The 19932-nt window shown below is 51.5% G+C and overlaps 1 protein-coding gene across 5 annotated transcripts in view; it reads right to left on the reverse strand.

Moving 5' to 3' along the window:
• Positions 1–7767: 7767 nt before the first annotated feature.
• Rgs3 (regulator of G protein signaling 3) overlaps positions 7768–19932 on the reverse strand; it is a 120917-nt gene continuing 108752 nt past the window's right edge. For 3 of the 5 annotated variants that reach the window (XM_038333008.1, XM_038333007.1, XM_038333009.1), the window contains 5 exons: positions 12759–12820; positions 10668–10769; positions 10341–10402; positions 9554–9720; positions 7768–8715 (listed from right to left, as the gene is read on the reverse strand). In XM_038333008.1, the coding sequence (XP_038188936.1) occupies positions 8530–8715; positions 9554–9720; positions 10341–10402; positions 10668–10769; positions 12759–12820 (579 nt within the window). In that variant the 3' untranslated portion in view covers positions 7768–8529. Of the gene's footprint in view, positions 8716–9553; positions 9721–10340; positions 10403–10667; positions 10770–10870; positions 11114–12758; positions 12821–19932 lie in introns of those variants that run through there. The other 2 variants (XM_038333013.2, XM_038333014.1) reach the window with 2 other exon arrangements.

Here is a 19932-nt window from a genome sequence, read left to right on the forward strand (position 1 = left end):
AGGCATAGCAGCATGTACCTGTAGTCTCAGTGTTGGGTGAGGTGGAGACATGAGAATCCCTGAGACTTACTAGCCAGTCGGTCTAGCTGAATTAGTGAGCTCCAGGTTTGATGAAAATTTCTGCCTCAAAAAATAAGGTGGAGGCGAACACTGAGCCGTGGCTTCCACGTGCAGCTGTTCACCTACACCCAGGAAGACACACACACACACACACACACACACACACACACACAGGCTGTCGAGGCTGTTTGGGGTTGGTAGAAGGGTGGAAACCCAGATCCACAGAAAAGCTGTGAATTCCTGCCAGAGTACAGAGACAGTCCAACGGCCTGCTGCACACTCTTGAGAACGGTAGCCACAAGAGTGATGTTAGAACAAGTGCATGTGAGGACGGAGAGAATCTGAAAGCCCACATGATGCTGGGGTTTGACGGTGCCCCGGGAGCTTAACTACACAGTTCACTCAGCCATTCTACGGCTAAGCATGTCCTTAAAAGAATGGAAAACACAACCATGCAAGGCAGTTGCACACGAATATTTATCATTGCATTTTTCTCAACTGCAAAAATGAGTACAAAAATAAATAAAATACAGACAGCCCAGGCAGGCATCCATGAAAGAGCATAGAAATCCAGCCAATGTGGTGTGTAAAGTGTTAGGTAAACAAAGGAAACCCGGGGCTGAAACGTCACGACCATCAGGGTATGTGGAATAGGCCACAGGGTGGGTGATCTCATCCACATGAAATGTCCAGCATAGGCAAACTGCAGAGACAGAACAGATTAGGGGGTAGACGCAGGGAAGGAAGTGGCTTCTAATGGGTAGGAAATGATGGAGCTGTTCTAAAGTTGATGGTGACGATGCCTGTACAGCTCTGGAAACACTAAAACAAAAGCAATCCCCCCAAATTATTGAATTGTTTGTTGTAGGTGAATATCCCATAAGGCTGGGTTTGTTTCCTTAAGCCGCTCAATGGGATGGAATCTTTTAGCCAATAGTACTGGAGAGATTGCATTAAAAAATTAAGTTCAATTTAATATAGAGCATCTGAGGCTTAGCTCAAAATGGGTCATAGATTTCAATTCAAAACTATGAAACTTGCAGGGGGCTGGAAGGATGGCTCAGTGGTTACGATCCCTTGCTGCTCTCCCAGGGGGCCAGAGCTTGGCTCCCAGCACAGACAGTAACTGGTGTCTCACAACCACCTGCAACCCCAACACCAGGGATCGAATGCCTTCTTCTGACCTCTGCAGGCACCTGCATAAACGTGCACATATGCACCCACATACTCACACACACACACATTCACACACAAACTCCCACACATAAGCACACACACACACTCACACACATTCACACACACATACACACACACACATACTCATATTTCAAAAATAATTTTTAAACTATAAAACTTTTAGAAGAAAACATTAGAGAACATTTTGGAGCTGTGCATTCAGAGAAAAGTTCTTAGATCTAACACTAGGATCACAATCCATTTTTAAAAAATGATACATTGGGCCCTGTGAAAACTAACAGCTTTTACAAAGGCCAGGGTTAGGAGAATGAAGCAGGCAGCTGTGAACTGAGATTACTTGCCAGTGCCATATTAAAAAAGAACATGCAGAGCACATGCAAAGCACATGCAAAGTACATGCATAGCACATGCAAAGTGCTCTCACAGAAGGGGGTACAAAAGAAGGGGGTGGAATATGAACAAAATGCAATGATACATACTCATGAAGATGCCATAATTAAATTTATTATTTGTACTCTGCCTTTAAAATATAAGACTAAAATAATAAAATACAGTCAAAACTCAACATTCCAAAGTAAGCAATCTAATTAAAAAAAGGGCAAAGGCATCTCAGCAATGAGGGTATGAAAATGGCAGGTGAGTGTTTGAACCCATGCACAGAGCCGCTACTTAGTCCTTAGGAAAATGTGCACTGAGACTCATGTGGTGCTGCGACAAGAAGATCCAATTAATTGCTACATGCAACAGGTTAGATACATCTCAAAGATATTATACTGGATGGGGAAAAAGGACCTTAAATGTTACACACTGTAATGTGTACAAGATTCCATTTATGTAACCTTCTTGAAATGACAGAATTATACAGAGATGGGGGAGTGCATGCTGTAGGCGGTACTGAGGGAGCTCTTTGTGGTAACAGAAGCTTCTTGTCATTGTGCCATTGTGTCTTCATTGTGGTAGTGGTTACACAAATCTACTCTGGTGCAAACTGGCATCAAACTGCACACACATACTATACAATGTCAGTTTCCATTTTCGATACTGGTCTATAATCATGAAAGATGTAGTTATGGGGATCGCAGGGGAAGGGTACATGTGACTTCTCTGTACTATTTTTGTAAGTTTCTATAAATATATAATTATTTCAGAACCTTAAAATTTGAAGTAAAACCTTGCTTTCACTGCAGTAGGAACTGTCCCGGGACAACGGATCGGAGCAGCAGACCTACGCCCAGCCACCCAGCTCCTCCGGGATCAGTCAGCACAGCTACCCGCGGAGCACATGGAGAAGAAATGGTGTTGAACACAGAGCTCAGGCAGCTCTGTTGTTCGGTAGCTGACTGTTAAACATCCACGTGTTTCCAGTCTGAAATGAATGGGCGGCTGCCACTGGCAGGTGACAAAGGGCTGCTTGTCCCTCAATATCTGTTCTACCCTCAGGTTACTTCAGAGTCCCAGAGTAATAAAATGTCTGTGTTTTATGTGTTTGTTTGTTGTTGTTGTTGTTGTTGTTGTTTTAAACTGGCCGTATTGCTTTCTAAACTAAGTCCACATTTCCAGACCCCCTTCTAACTCAGTGTGGCCATGTGACAATCTGGGGCACCTTTTGCCCATGTTCCTGAGACCCTCACTTCTCCCCGATGGCTGGAGCCCTAGCCGGCATTTTGACTGTGGGCAGAAGCTGTGTTTTTAGGAGCTACAGCAGCAAACAGAAGGTCTTCAGGATCACCATGCCAGTCCTGGCCTATGGGTCTTTGTGTCTATGTTTCTGTAACTCACAGTAGAACTGCAGAGTGTGGGCAAGTGGAGGCCATGGTTAACCCCAGGTGACATTCCCTAAGTGTGGATGGCCTGTTTTCTGAGAAACTGGCCAGTGAGTCCCTGGGATCTGCCTACCTCCACCTCCCCAGTGCTGGGGTGACAAGCATGCATGCCACACTCGACTTTTTACATAACTTCTAAACTCGGGCTCCTATGTTTCAAGACAAACTGTCTCCGTGGTGGCTTCTTAGTTTGACCCTGTCCTCAGTCCACATACTGAGCCCTGTGCCCAGACATTAAACAGGCACCAGCTAAGCACTGGTCACATGGCAGACCCTGTGATAAGGCTGGGGATGCAATGAGGAGTGAGACAGAGGGGGACCCCATCCCCAAAGATTTTACTGTTGAAAGGGAGAGGCAGTGACAAAAGGAACCCATAGGGACAGGCAGTTACAACCTGTGACAGGTGAGGAAGGAGACACCAGGCATTCTTTGAGCAGACACAAGGTCTCTCGTGGATATTATTTCCCAGGAAATCTTCATGAAAAGAAGTAGGGTCTGAAGGATGGAGGACAGCCTTGAACTCAAAAGCACAGGTCCTGGAGCCATCATGCCCAGCTCCTCTTTCCTGTATCCCCAAGGGCAAGATAGACTCTGTGCCTCAGGTTTTGTTTGGTTTGTTTGGTTTGGGGGTTTGGTTTTGGTTGCTTGTTTTTGACAAGGTTTCATGTAGTCCAGTCTAACCTGGAAATTGCTACATAGCATAGCCAAGACTGGCCTTGAACCCCTGACCCTCCCTGCCTCTACTTCCTGAGTCCTTTTCCTACTGAGAAGTTAGAGATTTTGTTCATAGTTGCCAGCACTTCCCCAGTGCCTTGTTGTGATGCCGGGTCAGCACCATCCCCACGTACTAAAGGGTAAACTGAGGCCAGGAGAGGGAAGCGACTTGCCCAAGTCTATACCACTAAGTGGGTGAGCTGCCACGGCCAGGCTCTGGGTTTGGCTCCAGGACACTTGCAGCTGACAGAAAAGCCCGGCAAGCTAAGCCTCCAGCCACATCAGCTGTGCAATCATGAGTGTCGCACCAAGGAGCAGGGGGAGGCACATCCAGGCAGGGAAGCCATGTATCCAAAGGCCCTGAGCAGAAATTCACCCCGATCCTGTGGGATGGAAGGTAGGCAGCCAGTGTGCATGGAAGCCCACACTTGCTCTCGTGCTGCTAAGACGGGGGAGCAGAGGCTCAGAGAGGTAATGTGACTTATCCAAGGTCACACAGCACAGTAGTACAGGAGCCTGGTTCAACCAAAGGTTCTTTTCTTAGCCACTTCGGTCCTGGCCTGGAATGTACCAAACTCTAGGGAAGAAAAGCAAACACTCGGCCCAGACCAAGCCCAGAGTCTTGGTGCCTCTGTGGCCCTGCTCCATTTTCTCCATGTCTTTCAGAGGACTGCAGACTGAGCTGCCTCACCAAGGTCTTTTCTGTCCCCCACCCCACCCCGCTCTGTGTGAAGTGGTATTTGGGGATTAGGGACTAAGGTCCTAGTACTGCCCCCACCCCGCTCTGTGTGAGGTGGGGTTTGGGGATTAGGGACTAAGGTCCCAGTACTGCCAGCAGCAAGATGCTCACCCGCATTCCCAAGAACCTTCACTTCCTTAGTTCCTGCCTCAGGCTGCTGTGAGGATGGGTGGGAACGGTAGGGATGGGGCATGGACCACACCATGTCCAACGCACATCTTGAGTAGAGGGAACGATTCTTCTCCTCTGCAACCTGGCCTTCCATCCCTCACTGACTATATCCTCTCTTTGAACTGGCCTGAAACAGCCCCACAGCTTTTCTTCACAAGTCCCTAACCCCAGGGTACTGATGTGGCAGGAGGTCTGGGAACCTCTTCTTCCTGCCTAGCTCAATCAAGGAGAGGACAGGCAAAGCCAGATGTTCTGCAGATGTTACCAACTGTACGCAAAATACAGCAAACAAGGTGTGTCTCTGAGCTCAGAGTCTGTGGCTTAAGAAAGGGTCCAGAATTCTAGGCAGAAACAGGCCTGAGGCCATGGTGTTGGAGCCTGAGAGCTGGGTGGGGATAAGGGACAGAGAGATATTTCAGAAAGGCTTAAAGCCAGAGAGTTTCTGAGTAGAGTCCCTCACAGGCTACCAATGATGTGCTTCAGGATCCTGACATCAGATGGACAGAACCCCACACCCCCTCAGGAAATAACAAAGTTCCTGTCAGGGAAGAAATGCAAGTAGAAACCCAGGAAATGCCCCAACACTGGCTGGCAGCTTGGGCCGGCTGGTTTCTTGCAGGTTGGAGGAGCTTAGGGACACTGGACGTCCCAGGAAAGGATAGGACAGGAAAAAATATGTTGCTTACATACCAGTTTGAGCAAGAGGGCTTTGACTCAGCCACTGAGGGGCAAAGGCACCCAGTAGAGTGGCAACTGCTGTGCCCTCCCCACTCACCCTTTGAGCTGAGGTCAAGGCTGGGCAGCCACGCAAGGGACAAGTTGTCTCTGAATGACTCCTGGGGACATGATGGCTGTGTCTTCCAGCTACACAAGGAGCAGGAGCCTGAGAAGAAAAGCTCTTCATTCTCTCAGGTCTAATTAGAGCCTAAATACTATTGCCAATAACAGCTTATATTTAAGGACACATACCCATGCCACGACCACCCATCAGTGACCCCACGTATAGCCTTGGGACACAACCAAAGGATTCCCAGGACAGGACTAGGAGGAAGCAGAGCTAGGGACGGAGAGAGGCTGACTCCATGCCATCACTGAGCGAGGGCCTTGGCTTGCCTGTCTTCTGGCTGAGTGAGAGGATGTGTAAAAACGATCTTCCCAGAATGAGATCCAAATTGCCCAGCCCAGACTGCTGAACAAAGAACTGGTCCTAAACAGGAGAGGGCTATACAGGTGAGGGCGATAAAGCTGAACAAGGTAGGAGGGTCTGCCCAGACACCCACAGATACCTGCTGGGAAGTCCCCGTGGGGCCAGGACAGGAGAACCTAGCAGCCTCCAGCTGCTCCCACACTGCCAAAGGCACCAGGGCACGCATGAGTCATGGAAAGTAGGCAATTGGCCTTCTGAAATGGGAATTCCATCTGCCTGACTTTGTTCTCCTGGACTTTGGTTTCCATGGCAACTTGAGTTTGGAAGGTGAAGGGTCTGGCTTGTGGCTGTATCCCTTGAATCCCACAAAAGAAGATGGTGAATCTCTGTGTATAGCCAGGGGTTTTTCCAAGCACAAAATACCATGGAGGAGCCAGGCCAAGGGGGGATATCGGGGTCCTAAGCTCTGACCTAGCTCTGCTTTGAATCATTTGGAGGAACAAGAAGTGGCTTTGGAGTCCTCAGGTGTCAGGTCCTCCAACTCAGGCTGGAGGAAGCCTGAGAAATATCCCTGCTGTCAGCTAAAACTTCTCAAGTAGTCAGCCATAGTGAGGCTCCATGGTGGGAAAGGCTTTCACAGTCTCCTTGGCTAGGCCCACTGCCGGGGCCTGGGAAAGAAGACCCAGCACTCTGCAGGAGGGGCCACACATCTACTAGCAGGTATGGGGTTCCTGTTCCACGCATGCTCCGAGGCCCCGCAGTGATGGGCCAGCATCACAGACTGAGACAATACCAACAGCAGGCTTCAAACCTGGGACTGTATCATCCACCACCCACGCAGCCTTCGGAGACAGCCTCTAAAGAGTAAGACTACCTCAGTGTCCCAAAGATCTTCCCAAGACAGGCCCGAGGTGTAGCCTTTGCAGAGGCGTCCACGTCAGGAGCCCGGCTCACATACTCCTGCCAATGGGAGGAGGACCATGGGCCCTCTGAAACACATGCCTGCCCAGGCATCCCAAACTTCCTGATAGAGATTACCAGCTCTGATCCCCTCCCATAGCACCGCAGAGAAGAGAATGACAGCCAAGCCCATGTCCTGTGCCTCTCCAGCTCCTGCTGGACAGACCTGAGCCCAGGACTCCAGGCACGAAAAGGAGCTAGGGGATTTTGTCCAGACTTTCATATGCCAGTTCTATCGAGATTCATCTGCATCTCCCACAGAGTTAGTCTCACGCCTCAGGAAGTTATATGTGTAGGCTTCAGGGCCTGCCTGGGTATCACCTTTGCTCCAGTGCCGGGCCCTCTGCTGCCCTGTCTAGGAAAGAGTATTCCTTTCTAGCAGGCTTTTTCTACGTTTGTATCTTTTTACACAAGATACAAAGGAAGAGACCCACCCAAGCCCTCAGAGGAACTCTGGAGTCCTTCTTCCTATACCTCTTCTGCTCTTCCTTCTGTTAGAGATGCCTGTGAGCCTGGTGCCACCCCACCTGAGACTCTGGCCCTATTCACCTCTCTCTAATCCATCCCAGGGCACCTGAACGTTCCATTAATATTGCAGGGTGTGGGTGTGGCAGGGCAAGATGAATGGACTAGGCTGCATAGGCAGCTAGGCACCCTGCTGAGCTGCCATCCCAGGGCCCATCAGGCTTCACTCGCTTAGACTGCCTGTTACCTGATGCCTACGGACCTTACCCCAGTCACTGTTTCACTGTCCTCATCTGAACAAAGCAAGGCAAGATGCCAAGATCCCCAGAAGCATGTGGCCCTCCAGAGGAAGCAGCCCCGCCCAGTGAAGTAGTCTCTGTCCTCATGGTCAACAGGTGGTATAGCAAGAAAGGAGCTGTTGGGATAACAGGCCTCCCAGCCCAGCCACCATGAAGTCTCCAGACCAGGAACACACAGAGAAGACCAAGAATGAGAATAACACAGGCCGTTTATTTGTTCCAGCACTCGTTACTCTGTGGCCAGAGGGCACTATGCCTCCCCAGATCTCTTGAGGGACCCACCTAGGGGGTGCCAGATTTCTGCAGCACCCCCCCCCCAAGGCCTTATCAATCTAGAAGGCCCAGCTGCCACCACTGGTTCCTGGGACCAGCAGATGCCCTGAAACTGTAGGATGAAGGCCACCCCTACAGGTGGCACTAACAAGGCATTGGTTAAGATATTGCACTTGTAAGTTAAGGAAACCGACAGGGAGAAGGTCTCCTATGACAGTTCATGTGCCAAGCATCCAACTACGGTTTAAATAAATAAAATTCATTTGGGGAGGATCTGAGCTGTGAGCCCCAACAGCCCCCAGGATGACCCCAGAGCCCAGGCCTGGGCCCCCTGTCCCCCTCCCGCACAGCCAGTTCTCTTAGGAACTTGGTCAGTGTGAAGTCTCCAGATCTCCAAAGCATGGAGCCACAGCTCCTGATCTGGTTCCGCCAGGGCCCCTGACTTGCCAGGGCCCTTGGTCCCCTCGTACCGAGGCATTAAGGACCTGATGTCCTATCCTCCTACTCCTGTAGGGGCCTGGGTCTCTCTCAGTCCAGGCCTCGAATCCAAATGTCCATCTGTCTGTCTCGAGACACAGCCTCTGGGGGCTTGCTTGCCCCCTCCGTCACAGGGGAGGGACGCTGGCGGGCAGGGAGCCCGCTCCACTTGGTGTGAACACTGAGCTGGATACTAGTGGTCCTTAGAGTGGGGGACTCATCTTCTTCTGGTTAATGAGATCCAGGTAGAGGTCAGAGCGGAGGAAGCGAGGGTATGAGTCCTTTTCCATGAGCCCAAAGATGCGTTTTTGCGCCAGGTCAAAGCAACCTCGGGTGACACTCTGCAAGTTGTCCTTGGTGTGTTCCCGTGTGTATGAGTCCAGGTTTACCTGAGGAGCCACAGAGGAACATGGTCAGGGCTGCTCGTCTGGAGGCCAAGAACTAGGGAAACAGTGGGGCCACTGCAGCCTCTTCTATACCACGTGACATTACAAAGGGACCCAAGACCTGGTTCAGTCTGGGTGGCAGAATTTATGAGCCCTAAAAACCCCATGCCTAGAGTCAGGCTGCTGAGATTCACGGGCTAGCAGCCTTGAGGTAAGCACTCAGGGATGTTGTTCCTCAGTTTTTCTATATGCAGGCTAGATGGTGCTTTCCTCAGACCTGTGAGGACCACACCTGAGTGCCTACGCACAGCAGGCTCTTGGTGGGAACGACGTCTCGGCAGGCTCTCTAAGACCCTCTTTACTTTGTGTGTGACTCTGGGTGTTCATGTGCATGCTTGCATGTGGTGGTTCCTCAGATGTCATCCACCTTTCCTTGGGGGAGACAGATCTCTCATTGAACTGGTGTTCACTGTTAGCCAGCAAGCCATCCTGTCTGGTCCTGACAATCTGGTTGTTTGTCGTATGGGTTCTGCGGGTCCCATTTGGGTCTTTAAGCTTTCAAGGCAAGCACTTGACCAACTGAGCTGTTACCCCAGCCCAGACTCTGCTTTTTTAAAATGAGGATAACATTCAGAGTTGCTTGAAAGGCCATCATAAAACTAAACACAGGCATTCATACATAAAGAGCCCAGCATATGCCTGGTACACAGCTACCATCCTGTTCTCTAGTCCACCTGCAGACTAGACCCTAAAGGTCCCTCCGGCCTCCTCCCTTCCTGAGCTGCTGGCTGCCTCCTTGGGCATGGGACTGAAGACCCAAGGTCACAGCCTAAAGTCTTACCTCCTTGCAAGCCTGGATTGCAATGAATTCGGCAAAGATCTTCTTGGCTTTGGCTGCCATCTTGGACTGTGATTTGACCTTCTTGAAGTCCTCGCACGCTAGCCAGAACTCCAGGTTCTCCTCACTGAACTCAGTGCGAAGGAAGGCCTGGAACACTTCTAAGCCATCTGTGAGGAGAAGACCAGGCCAGGGTGAGAGACACAGCCAGCCTTGCCTGCCCTTAGCGCCTCCCCACACTGTGTCCCCTCCAAGAACCTTGAGAGTGGACATGCTGGGAACTTAGCAAGAGTCCCCACCCCTGGAGAACAACAGAGCCCTTGAACGTGGTCCTAGCCCTGGGAATGTCTTGTTTGGAGCCTTGGCTGATTTACCCCTATCTATGCCTCAGGGTCTGCCTCTGTAAAATAAGGATAGCCAAACCATCTCCTGAAGTCATGAGAGCTGCAGAGGGATCCTTCCCCAGAGGTGGCAGGCACGCTTGGCCAGTGTGAGCCCTCAGCACATGAAAATGTTTGCCCCTATTCTGAGAAAACAGTCTGAGCACACAGGCCCAATAGCCTCTGGCAGGCAGGGCAGTTCCCACGGGCAGGGAGAGGCTGGCAGGAGCCAACCAAAGGCCAAACTAAGGCCCTAGTGTGTGCCCTGCTGCTGTCTAACAAGAGTGACACCTGACTGAGACCAGGAGACAGTAAAGGCACTTCTGGGGGGCACTCTCTAGACTGAGTTATGGGAAGAGGGCTGGGTGATATGAAGGCAAGAGGGAGGCAGAGTGGCTGGCCCTACTCACATTTGTGAAGCAGCAGTTTCTCCAGGGACTCGCTCCATTTGAGGGCTTCCTCCGAGGTAGGCCTGAGGGGTGAGGGTAGGAATGCGTAAGGAACTCTGGCTGGGAAGCTAACTCTACTTCCAGCTCCTACAACCTCTGCTTGGCCTTCTTCCCAGAACAGCAATTTCTAGAAGGGGTTGTTTGCTGGGTACCAGGCTCCCCAAAACACGTTTCCCTCAGCTTATAGTAGGATCCAGTGAACAAAGCCTCTTCCCCAAACCCACTGTCCAATCCTTTTCTTTAAAAGTCAGTGATCACCAGAGTCCCAGGATGGCAGAGGGTACCTACTTGAAGGACTTCGTTGTCTTGTCTGTCTTGCCGGCTGGCTGGGCCCCCGGAGATTCATTCCGCCTCCTGAAGATAGCCAGCTTATTCTTCATGTCCTTGGCTCTGGGGGCAGAAACAGAGAAGAGGGCTGATCAGTTTGACACACATAATCTCTGCAAACTTGGGGTGCAGTAGGCTGCAAAACTGGAGTGAGGGGCACCTACTCCTTCATGGTATGCCGCCTCTGTAGGTTCCCATTGCGCGTGAGGTACATGCCTCGGAGCATCTCTGAAGAGTCCCCCACCTTGAGATTCAGGATGATGTGAACTGCGCCCCCTCAGGCTCCTGCCTCCCACGGGGTTCCTAGGCTTCCAGGCAAATGTGCAGACTGCTGAGGGCTGGATCTCTCTCTCTCTCTCTCTCTCTGGATCTCTCTCTCTCTCTGGATCTCTCTCTCTCTCTCTCTCTCTCTCTCTCTCCTCTCTCTCTCTCTCTCTCTCTCTGTCTCTCTCTCTCTCTCTCTCTCTCTCTCTGTCTCTCTCTCTGTCTGTCTCTGGAATCCTGGCAGGGATGACTGGACTCCAGGCACAAGTCCGGCTGGGACTCAGGCAGAGCCAGGAAATGGGAGGGACCAGAGGGAAAGCAGAGAAAAACAGCCCTCCTGGCCAACCCTGAGAGGCAGCGTGAAAGGGGCATGTGTTTGCAAAGGACAGCCCCTGGGGCCAGCCCCAGGCAGAAAGCCAGACCCAGTTATTTGTGACCCACCTCCCTGTTACCATGGCAACGGGGGAAGGAGGGAGTCAGCAAATTGCTGGGCAGGAAAGAAGGAGGGAAGGAGACTCTGCCCACCAGGGTGGCAGGACTGACTATTTTTAGCCAGGCTGCTCCTCCCAAAGGCAGATTTTAGCCTTCAGGAAGCTGTTGGTAAAAAAAGGGGTTAAAAACCCATTGTTCAATTTCACACCCCTAGTTTGTGATTCCCTGCCAGCTCCTGCAAGCTTCTTGCGGGCATCAGAGAGCGGCATCCGTTAACATACAAGAGGTCCCAAAACTCTCAGTAGTTCTAAGCTTGAATAACCTAAAGTGTAAATACTATAAAATTGGGGAAAGAAGAGATGAAGAATATTTGATGGTTTACTTAATTTGTATGTATATTTAGTTCTGTGACCACGCCTACTTTTACAGGAGGCTGGAGGAGTGTGTCTGGGGAGTTCCCCACTCCAGCACCACCTAATGCTCTCCAAGATACCCCCACAGCAGCTCTGGCCCCCTCCACCCTCACCCCCACACACTACAGCTAAGTGGGGTGTGTCCGTGCAGACAACTGCTGCTCATACATTCTGCTGTCTCGGGCTGCAGACTGAGAGAAGCCCACTGCTGGTACTAAAAACAGGAGAGGGCATGGAAGCTGGAGAAAATGGGTTCACAGACCAGTGGGGGCTCCAGCCAAAGTCTGTGTGCTAGGGAAGACTCCTGTCCTCTTCCCCCAGTTCCAGTTCCTTCTGATCTGTGGATGCTAGTGAACCTGGAGGGAAGGTGGCCTCCCTCTGGGGTTCATGACCCCAGAGTTCACTCCCTGCAACTCTGCTCCTCCAGGGTCTGAGAAACCTAGTGAGCGCATGCATATGTACACACACACACACACACACACACACACACACACACACACACCATCCCTCAACAACCCAGAGACCTTGTTAACTGGCACCAGAAATAGAGCCTGGGCAGGCCTGGCCAGAAAGCTTAGAGGATGGTATAGCGTAGCTGGACCGACAGTGTCCCCTGCTGGCCATGCACTGTTAACATTCAGGAACTGTAGGTTCAGCTCTTCGTGTGCCAAGGACTTTTCTTCGTCATTTTTTGGCTCAGAGGCCAGGTCAGGCCAAGGCTACTTAGTTCCTGCCTATCTCTGAGAAAATAAATGCTCACTGTCCTGATGTTTCGCCCTGGACATTCAGTATCTCACTGCTTCTTAGTATCTGTCAGGGGGAGGGGGTGGGGCTGGGGTGCAATCTGCCTCCCCCCCATCCAGGAGAGTAGTATGGGGTGGATGAGAGAGATGCCAGGAGACTTCCTAGGTAGGGGATAATGATCAGGATCTTTCCAACCTACATGTTCTTGCTCTTTCTCTTCCGGGAGGCTTCATCATCATCCCCAAGGTCAGTCCCACTCATCTGCAGAGAAAACAGAGATACGATGCTGTGTGGGGATCCAGGGGCTGCTGCTCAGACCCAGGGCACAGGACTCCAGCAGCGTAGAAGCAGCCTGTTGAGTCCCAATGTTCCATCCCTGGCAGAGCTCCCAGATCATGTTGTCAGCTTCTTCCTGGCTTGCTGGGGAGAAGCACAGCATCGCTCAGGCATCCTGGCTGGCAGGTGAGCATTTCCACAACCAAGACCCTCAAGGACACTCAAGGAGACTGAGAGCATCCCCTTCACCTCAAAGTGCTCTAGGGCTCCCTAGCACTCTTGGGATAGCATCCAAATCCTATCGCTCAGCTGAGTCTTCATCACGGCACAAGTTTCATGTTGACATCAGATGCCACACTGTCAGCTAGTCTGGCACTTGTCGTAGAGGCCTCCTCCTCTGCCCATGCTCAGGAGAGTTGGTTTGACATCCCCATTCTTTGGTGACTCTCCTGTCCCTCCTTTCTCTGAGATCCAGCTTAGGGTAATACCTAGATTGAGAGACCTTATCCAGCTAAGAGGCCACTGTCACCAGGAAGTCTTTTGTGGCCTCTCTATCTTTTTAATGTCCCCATCATACCCAATATAACTTGTCTGAACCCTCCTCAGCTTGGATCCTAGTTTCCCAGAGGAAGCCTCAGTCAGACTGGTCGCCTTCACATGGCCAGCGTGGTAGGAGCACACAAATACATCCGAGAAGGAGGATGCAGACTGGGGAAAACACACCTAGGCATCCTCACTGCTGCTGGATCCAGGGCAGCAAATTTCCTCCCTATGTCTATTGCATCCTGCAGAGTCTACAGTCCCAGCTCCCTGCATTTGCAGGGACTATGCCTCCTGCATGAGAGGGCCTCATTCCTTGTGTTCTCCATTTCCTCCTCGCCTCATACCCTTCCTCTAGCTTCCTCTCATTAAGCCTCCTAGTAAGTCCATGGGTAATCAGAGGCTCTCTGTCCCTTGTCTAAAGAACACAGAGCATTTAAGAATAAGTGAGGTAACCCAGACCCAAAAAGATGAACATGGGATGTACTCACTCATAATCGGTTTCTAGCCATAATTAAAGGAAATCGAGCCTATAATTTGGGATCCTTGAGAAGATAATAAGAAGGTGAACTCCCAAAAGAAGATACAGTAATCCTCCTGGATACTGGAAGTAGACACGATCGCCAGGCAAAAATTGGGAACTTGAGGGTTGGGCGAGACGCGGCCAAGGGAAGATGGGGAGAGAAAAGCGTGAAGGGGAGAATGGGGGGAGCTCGGAGGAATGGGATGCTTGGGATACAGGAAGGGTGGATATGGGAGCAGGGAAGCATATATCTTAATTTAGGGAGCCACCTGAGGGTTGTCAAGAGACTTGACCCTAGAGGGGTTCCCAGGTTTCCAGGGAGATGCCCCCAGTTAGTTCCTTGGGCAGCTGAGGAGAGGGAGCCTGAAAAGGCCAGTTCCTATAGCCATACTCATGAATTTCTTGCATATCACCATAGAACCTCCACCTGGCGATAGATGAAGAAAACGACAGAGCCCCACATTGGAGCACCGGACTGAGCTCCCAAGGTCCTGATGAGGAGCAGAAGGAGAGAGAACATGAAAAAGAAAGTCAGGACCGTGAGGGAACCTCCACCTGGCGATAGATGAAGAAAATGACTGAGCCCCACATTGGAGCACTGGACTGAGCTCCCAAGGTCCTGATGAGGAGCAGAAGGAGAGAGAACATGAGAAAGAAAGTCAGGAACGTGAGGGGTGCGTTCACTCATGGAGACAGTGGGACAGAACTAATGGGAGATCACCAACTCCAGTTGCAATAGGACTGATGGATCATGCGACCAAACCCGTCTCTCTGAATGTGGCCAACAGTGGGGGCTGACTGAGAAGCAAAGGACAGTGGCGCTGGGCTCTGATTCTTCTGCATGGACGGGCTCTATAGGAGCCTTCTCAGCTTGGTCGATCACCTTCCTGGACCTGGGGGGAGTTGGGAGGACCTTGGTCTTAGCATAGCGTAGGGAACCCTGATGGCTCCTTGGCCTTGAGAGGGAGGGAGGGGAGGTATGGGTGGAGGGGAGGGGAGGGAAGGGGAAGAAGGGGGGAGGAAAGGGGGAGGAGGAGGGGAGGGAAGGGGGAGGAGGAGGGGAGGAGATGGAAATTTTTAAATATAAAAAAAAAACCATGAAAAAAAAAGAAAAAAAAAAGAATAAGCCTCTATAAGTCCAGGCCTGTCCACCAGAGGGCGCAGACACTCACGTTCCAAGATGAAGGTTTTCAAGGAAAGGCTCAGGCAAGGCCACCTCCTTCCTGGGTCAGTTGCCACACCAGAGCGGTAAACTCATGTATGTGTGTGTATGTATGTGTGTTTGTGTGTTTGTGTGTGTGTAGCGGGGACACACACCCATGTGGTGTGGAGCCAGCCCCGAGCACATATGCTGCTTCTACCAACTTGGAAAAAGTTCTTTAGTTGTTTTGATGCCATCAGAGGCGAGTGTCAGCTACCCGCCAAAACGGAGAAGATTCACCAGGATGAAGTCTGAGTCACCATGGCCAGTTTTAGCGCCCATGGTGCCCGCAACGGCTCAGCGGCCTGATGTCACTTCTGCTGTCCCACAGAGGCGGGCTGCCCTTGCACTAGCCTAGCTCAGCGGTGCTTGGAGCCCCCACCCGTGGGAAAGGGCCCAGGGAGCTGGGTTTCCTTCCATTCTGACCTCGGCTTCCGCACTTTATCAGCCCCACACAATGGGCCTGGGGACCACTCCCACCAGTCACCACCCCCAGTCTCTGTACTGCTGGGAAATGGGCTCTTTCCTTCCACTACTGGAGGTGGGGTGGGGTCACCTTCAGTAGGGACCAGTGGGCTGAGAAGCTCTGACCCTGGCAGTCAGCTTTCAGGCAACTAGAAACCTGGGCACAAAAGGGGGAATGGGGCTGGAGGGTGGTGGTGCTAAGGCAGGAACTCCCCCTGCCCTAGTGGTTCTTAAATATGCCCAGCAGCCTTGGGTCTTTGGAGGTGCCAACATGAGCCCCAGCTGCAGCAGGACCGTCCAAGGGAAAGCTTTCAAAAGGGCAGCTCCTTCCACCTGTTCCTACCTTCCTCCATGACCCTGCCCTGCCAAAAGGTAACAGAAGTGAGCCCAGAGTCACTGTCCCTTCCATCCCCAAGGCCTGCCTGGCCTCACCCTGCCACCACTGGGACCAGGCGCTCCACAGTCTCTTGGAATAATAACTATAATTCCTACTGTCATTACCACTGTAATTATAGTCATGATTAAGAGTGTAGCTTCTAAACAGCCTGGATTTGACTCTTAGTTCAATCACATATTAGCTAATTGACCTTAACTGTGTTCCATCTGTTTGCTGCGTCTGTTTCCTTTATTGGTAAAATGAGGGTCACAACTGGACCCCCCTCCATTGGGCTGTTGTGAGTCAACAGTGGCGAGGGGTGGGGACACGGAGTGGCCGATGCTCATTAGACCTAGCAAGTGCTATGGACTAGGCACTGTGCTGTCTTTAGACACACAGGATCAGGTGTAATCCTCACAATTCCAAGCACCACTTACTACATTTTTCCAAGCTTGCAGCTGGGGAAACTGGGGCCCAGAACAACATTACTTGCCTGGGCTCTTTAAGCTGGCAAGATGCAGAGAATTTGGGGCCTGGCATCAAAGCCCAGTGGAGTTTGAGGCTCGTTTATGAGCAAAGCCCCATATGATTTCCTCTCTTGGTCCTGGCCTGACTCCTGGGGTTGTGTGGCTGACGAGCTGGGTCCTGTGTGACCATGTGACAAGACTAGTCTATACACGAGACTTATTTAGACATAGGGAGCATCTTTAGGCTTTTTGAAAACAGAAGCCTAGAAAGTGTTATCCTACCCTGGAGATGAAGGGCATTTTAGAGTTCTTTTGTCTGACCTTAGCCAGAGCCATAACAGCCCCTGCAAGGGGGCAGGAAGGAAGCGTAGCCAGGGAAGGGCCATTACCTGTGTTTTCCTCAATGTCAAATAATGGCCAGACAAGGCTGAAGTCAGTGATAACTCCTGGGCTCACACACAGAATTGCCCAGAGAGAAGCTCCTCTGCATCACTGTGCTGGGCCTCCAGGGGTCCGGCAGCAGGGGGGGCACCATAAGACAACATGGAATGGTCCACCAGAGAGTTCACGGTTTCCCCACTCTCTGGACCTCAGTGGACACCCATGAAGCCGCCAGTTCAAGCATGCAGCCTGTAAGAAGTTCTAAGGCATGAATTCACAGCAGAATTCACTCAGGACACACAGGCAGGATAGCAGAAGTGGACAGAGACCAGAATGTGACTGCTACCCTGTAGCAGGTGGCTATGCTCAGAGTCACACAGCTTGGTCACACAGCAGCATGTGTGACCAGCCTAGGATCACAGCAGGTCTGCCTGGCCTGCCATGCCCTCACATCATCACAAGATCAGATCACTGTGCTGTGCTTGGGGCTTTCACACTCTCTGACCTACGACTGTCAACATCCTGGGAAGCATTCCCAGACCCATTTGACAACGGGAAACGGGTGCTCCAAGAAGAGACTTGTTCAAGGTTTCAGAGTCAGGGAGGAGACAGACCTGAGATTGGAACGGGTTTACCTGTCTCCACAAGGGACGACTTCACTCTAGGGAGCCAGACCCAAGCTGGGAGGGTAGAAATCAAAAGAGAACAGGCTGCCTCTCCCTTGGTCAACCTCCTATCAGCAGGAGGCTACCAGACCCAGGGGCAGAGTCACAGGACTCACCACGTGGCTTGGGACAAAAGAGTTTCTGCTCCTCCCACAAAGAAGAACACTAGTGTAGGCCACTAGGTATACTAGGTGTGGTAGCTCAGGCCTGTAATCCTTGCACCTAAGAGGGTGAGGCAGAAGTGTCACAAGTACGAGGTCAGCTTGATTTACACCTCAGAAAAAGAATAAGCAAGGCTGTGGAGTTATGAAGGTCAGAAAGGCTGGTGTGGGGAAAACTGCTGAGCCTAGTGGTGGTGGCAGCGACGGTGCACATCTGTAATCCCAGCACTCACAAAGCTCAAGGCCAGCCTGGTCTACAGAGTCACAAAGCTCAAGGCCAGCCTGGTCTACAGAGTGAGTTTCAGTACAGCCTGGGCTACACGGAGAAACCCTGTCTCGAAAAACAAAACAAAACAACAACAAAAAGCTGGTTGCCATGCTTTAAGCACCTCAGCAAAGGACAACTATTCACAGAGGACCCATTGGGAGCAGAGCGCCAGATCCAAGCTTGAGCTCCCAGCCCAGTTACGGAAGCCTCCCAGAAACCCTCTGCAGTATTAGCCCCATAACAACTCCAGCGAGGAAGCAGGCTCAGAGACGGCAAGGACTAGCCCAAGGCTAGTCCTTGGGCTACAAAGGCTGTTCTACCAGGGACTTATTTAGTCCGGGCTTCACATCTATCTCCCTGCCCTGGATGGGTTTCTGACTGAAGCTGGAAGGGGCAGGAAGGATGAATGGCTCAGAACCTAGAGAGTGGAAGCCACATGGTAGAGTGGCCCCCACAGACTAGAAATAGCCTCTGAGGGCCCTGGCAGTTCTGTCACTCAGGCCTGAGAAAGGAAGTGGCAGGAAGGAAGTGACAGGGGCGGGTAGGTGGGGGTGGAGATAGGGAGATGCCAGTGGGAACCTTGGGCAACACTAAGTTGAGGCTGGAGGGAGCTGGTACAGAGAGACCCACTAGACTCCCAGGTAGGGGCATTTGTCCCCGGAGAACTGAGGTCACCCAGACTGAGGGGCAAGTTGGGATGCAGGCATGAATGTGTATGAACTTCTCTGTATATAAATGTTTGTGTTGGAGCAAGGATGGTGGAAGAAGGGAGGGGTTAGTGGGAGGCAGGAGGCTAGGGAGGCCTTTGGTCCTCAGATCTCTAGAGAAGGGTAGCCAGTACCTGCCTGGGCCTGAGATCTTATCTCTTGCCTGTAGCAGCTGCCTCAAGGACTGGCCTGAGAGGGTAGTGGTGGCCACCAAGCTTTGGCAAGTATCACAATCCCCGGAGCATTCAGCCTTGGAAGTTCTGATTCCAGAGAGCTGAACTGAGAAGTCTCAAGGTGACACCCTCTCTGGGATCCAGGCCCAAAGCTCACAGTCCTGACGGCCTGACCACCCTCCTGCAAATCCCACATCTATAGTATTGCTGGTGCTTACACAGCTGAGAACGCTTTGGTTTGGTTTTGGTTTTTTTGTTTGGTGTTGGTTGCTTTTGTTTTGTTTTGTTTTGTTTTGTTTTGTTTGTTTTTTGAGACAGGGTTTCTCTGTGTAACAGCCCCAGCTGTCCTAGAACTTGCTCTGTAGACCAGGCTGGCCTCAAACTCACAGAGGTCCACCTGCCTCTGCCTCCCTGGTGCTGGGATTAAAGGCGTGCGCCACCAAGCCTGGCTAAGAAGGCTTTAGAGGCCATATCCCAACTTGGTGTCACAGTAAGTTGGAACTCATTAGTAATGTCTGCCATGGCTGGGAACTGGCAGTAGGTATGCCCGCCATGTGTCTGTCTGTGCTTCAGGGATACCTTGTTCTAACCTTATCCTCAGTTTATCCTAAATGTATTTGACCTTCCAGGCCCTAATGGGGTCAACTTTTTCTAGGTTTTCTCAATGGTCCCAGGCCCTGGGGTCTCTCCTAAACTTTCAGATCTCTGAGTGTCAGCGGTGCTCCCTCCCAGCCTCATACGGTTGTCATGGCAACACTTTATTTAGCATTGCAGATGCACTTCAAGTAAAGAAGCAGAAGCAGGGCTCCCTGAGGGCTTCTTCCAAAGTGTGATATCAGTAATGTCCTCAGCCCAGGCTTCAGTTCATCCTCACCACTCAGAGACACAAAGATACCAAGTCCTACTTCTCAGGGAAGAAGAGCAGGTCTCAGAGGAGCTGGTGACTCACTCAAGGCCACACTACAGGGAAGGAATAGAACTTGGGCTCACACTGGCTGCTGGACATAAAGACTACAGTGTGGTTTGTTCCATTAGGCCAAGTACCCAGCCCATGCAGAAAGCTTGTTCCTTCTCTTCCCCAGCTGACATCACCCCTGCCCTCCCCCCACCCCACACACACACCACTTCTGCAGCCTCTGCTGTGGCACTGAGCAGAGGGTAGAGCAGAAA

The sequence above is a fragment of the Arvicola amphibius genome, chromosome 6, assembly GCF_903992535.2.
Source record: "Arvicola amphibius chromosome 6, mArvAmp1.2, whole genome shotgun sequence".
NCBI classification, from domain to species: Eukaryota; Metazoa; Chordata; class Mammalia; order Rodentia; family Cricetidae; genus Arvicola; species Arvicola amphibius.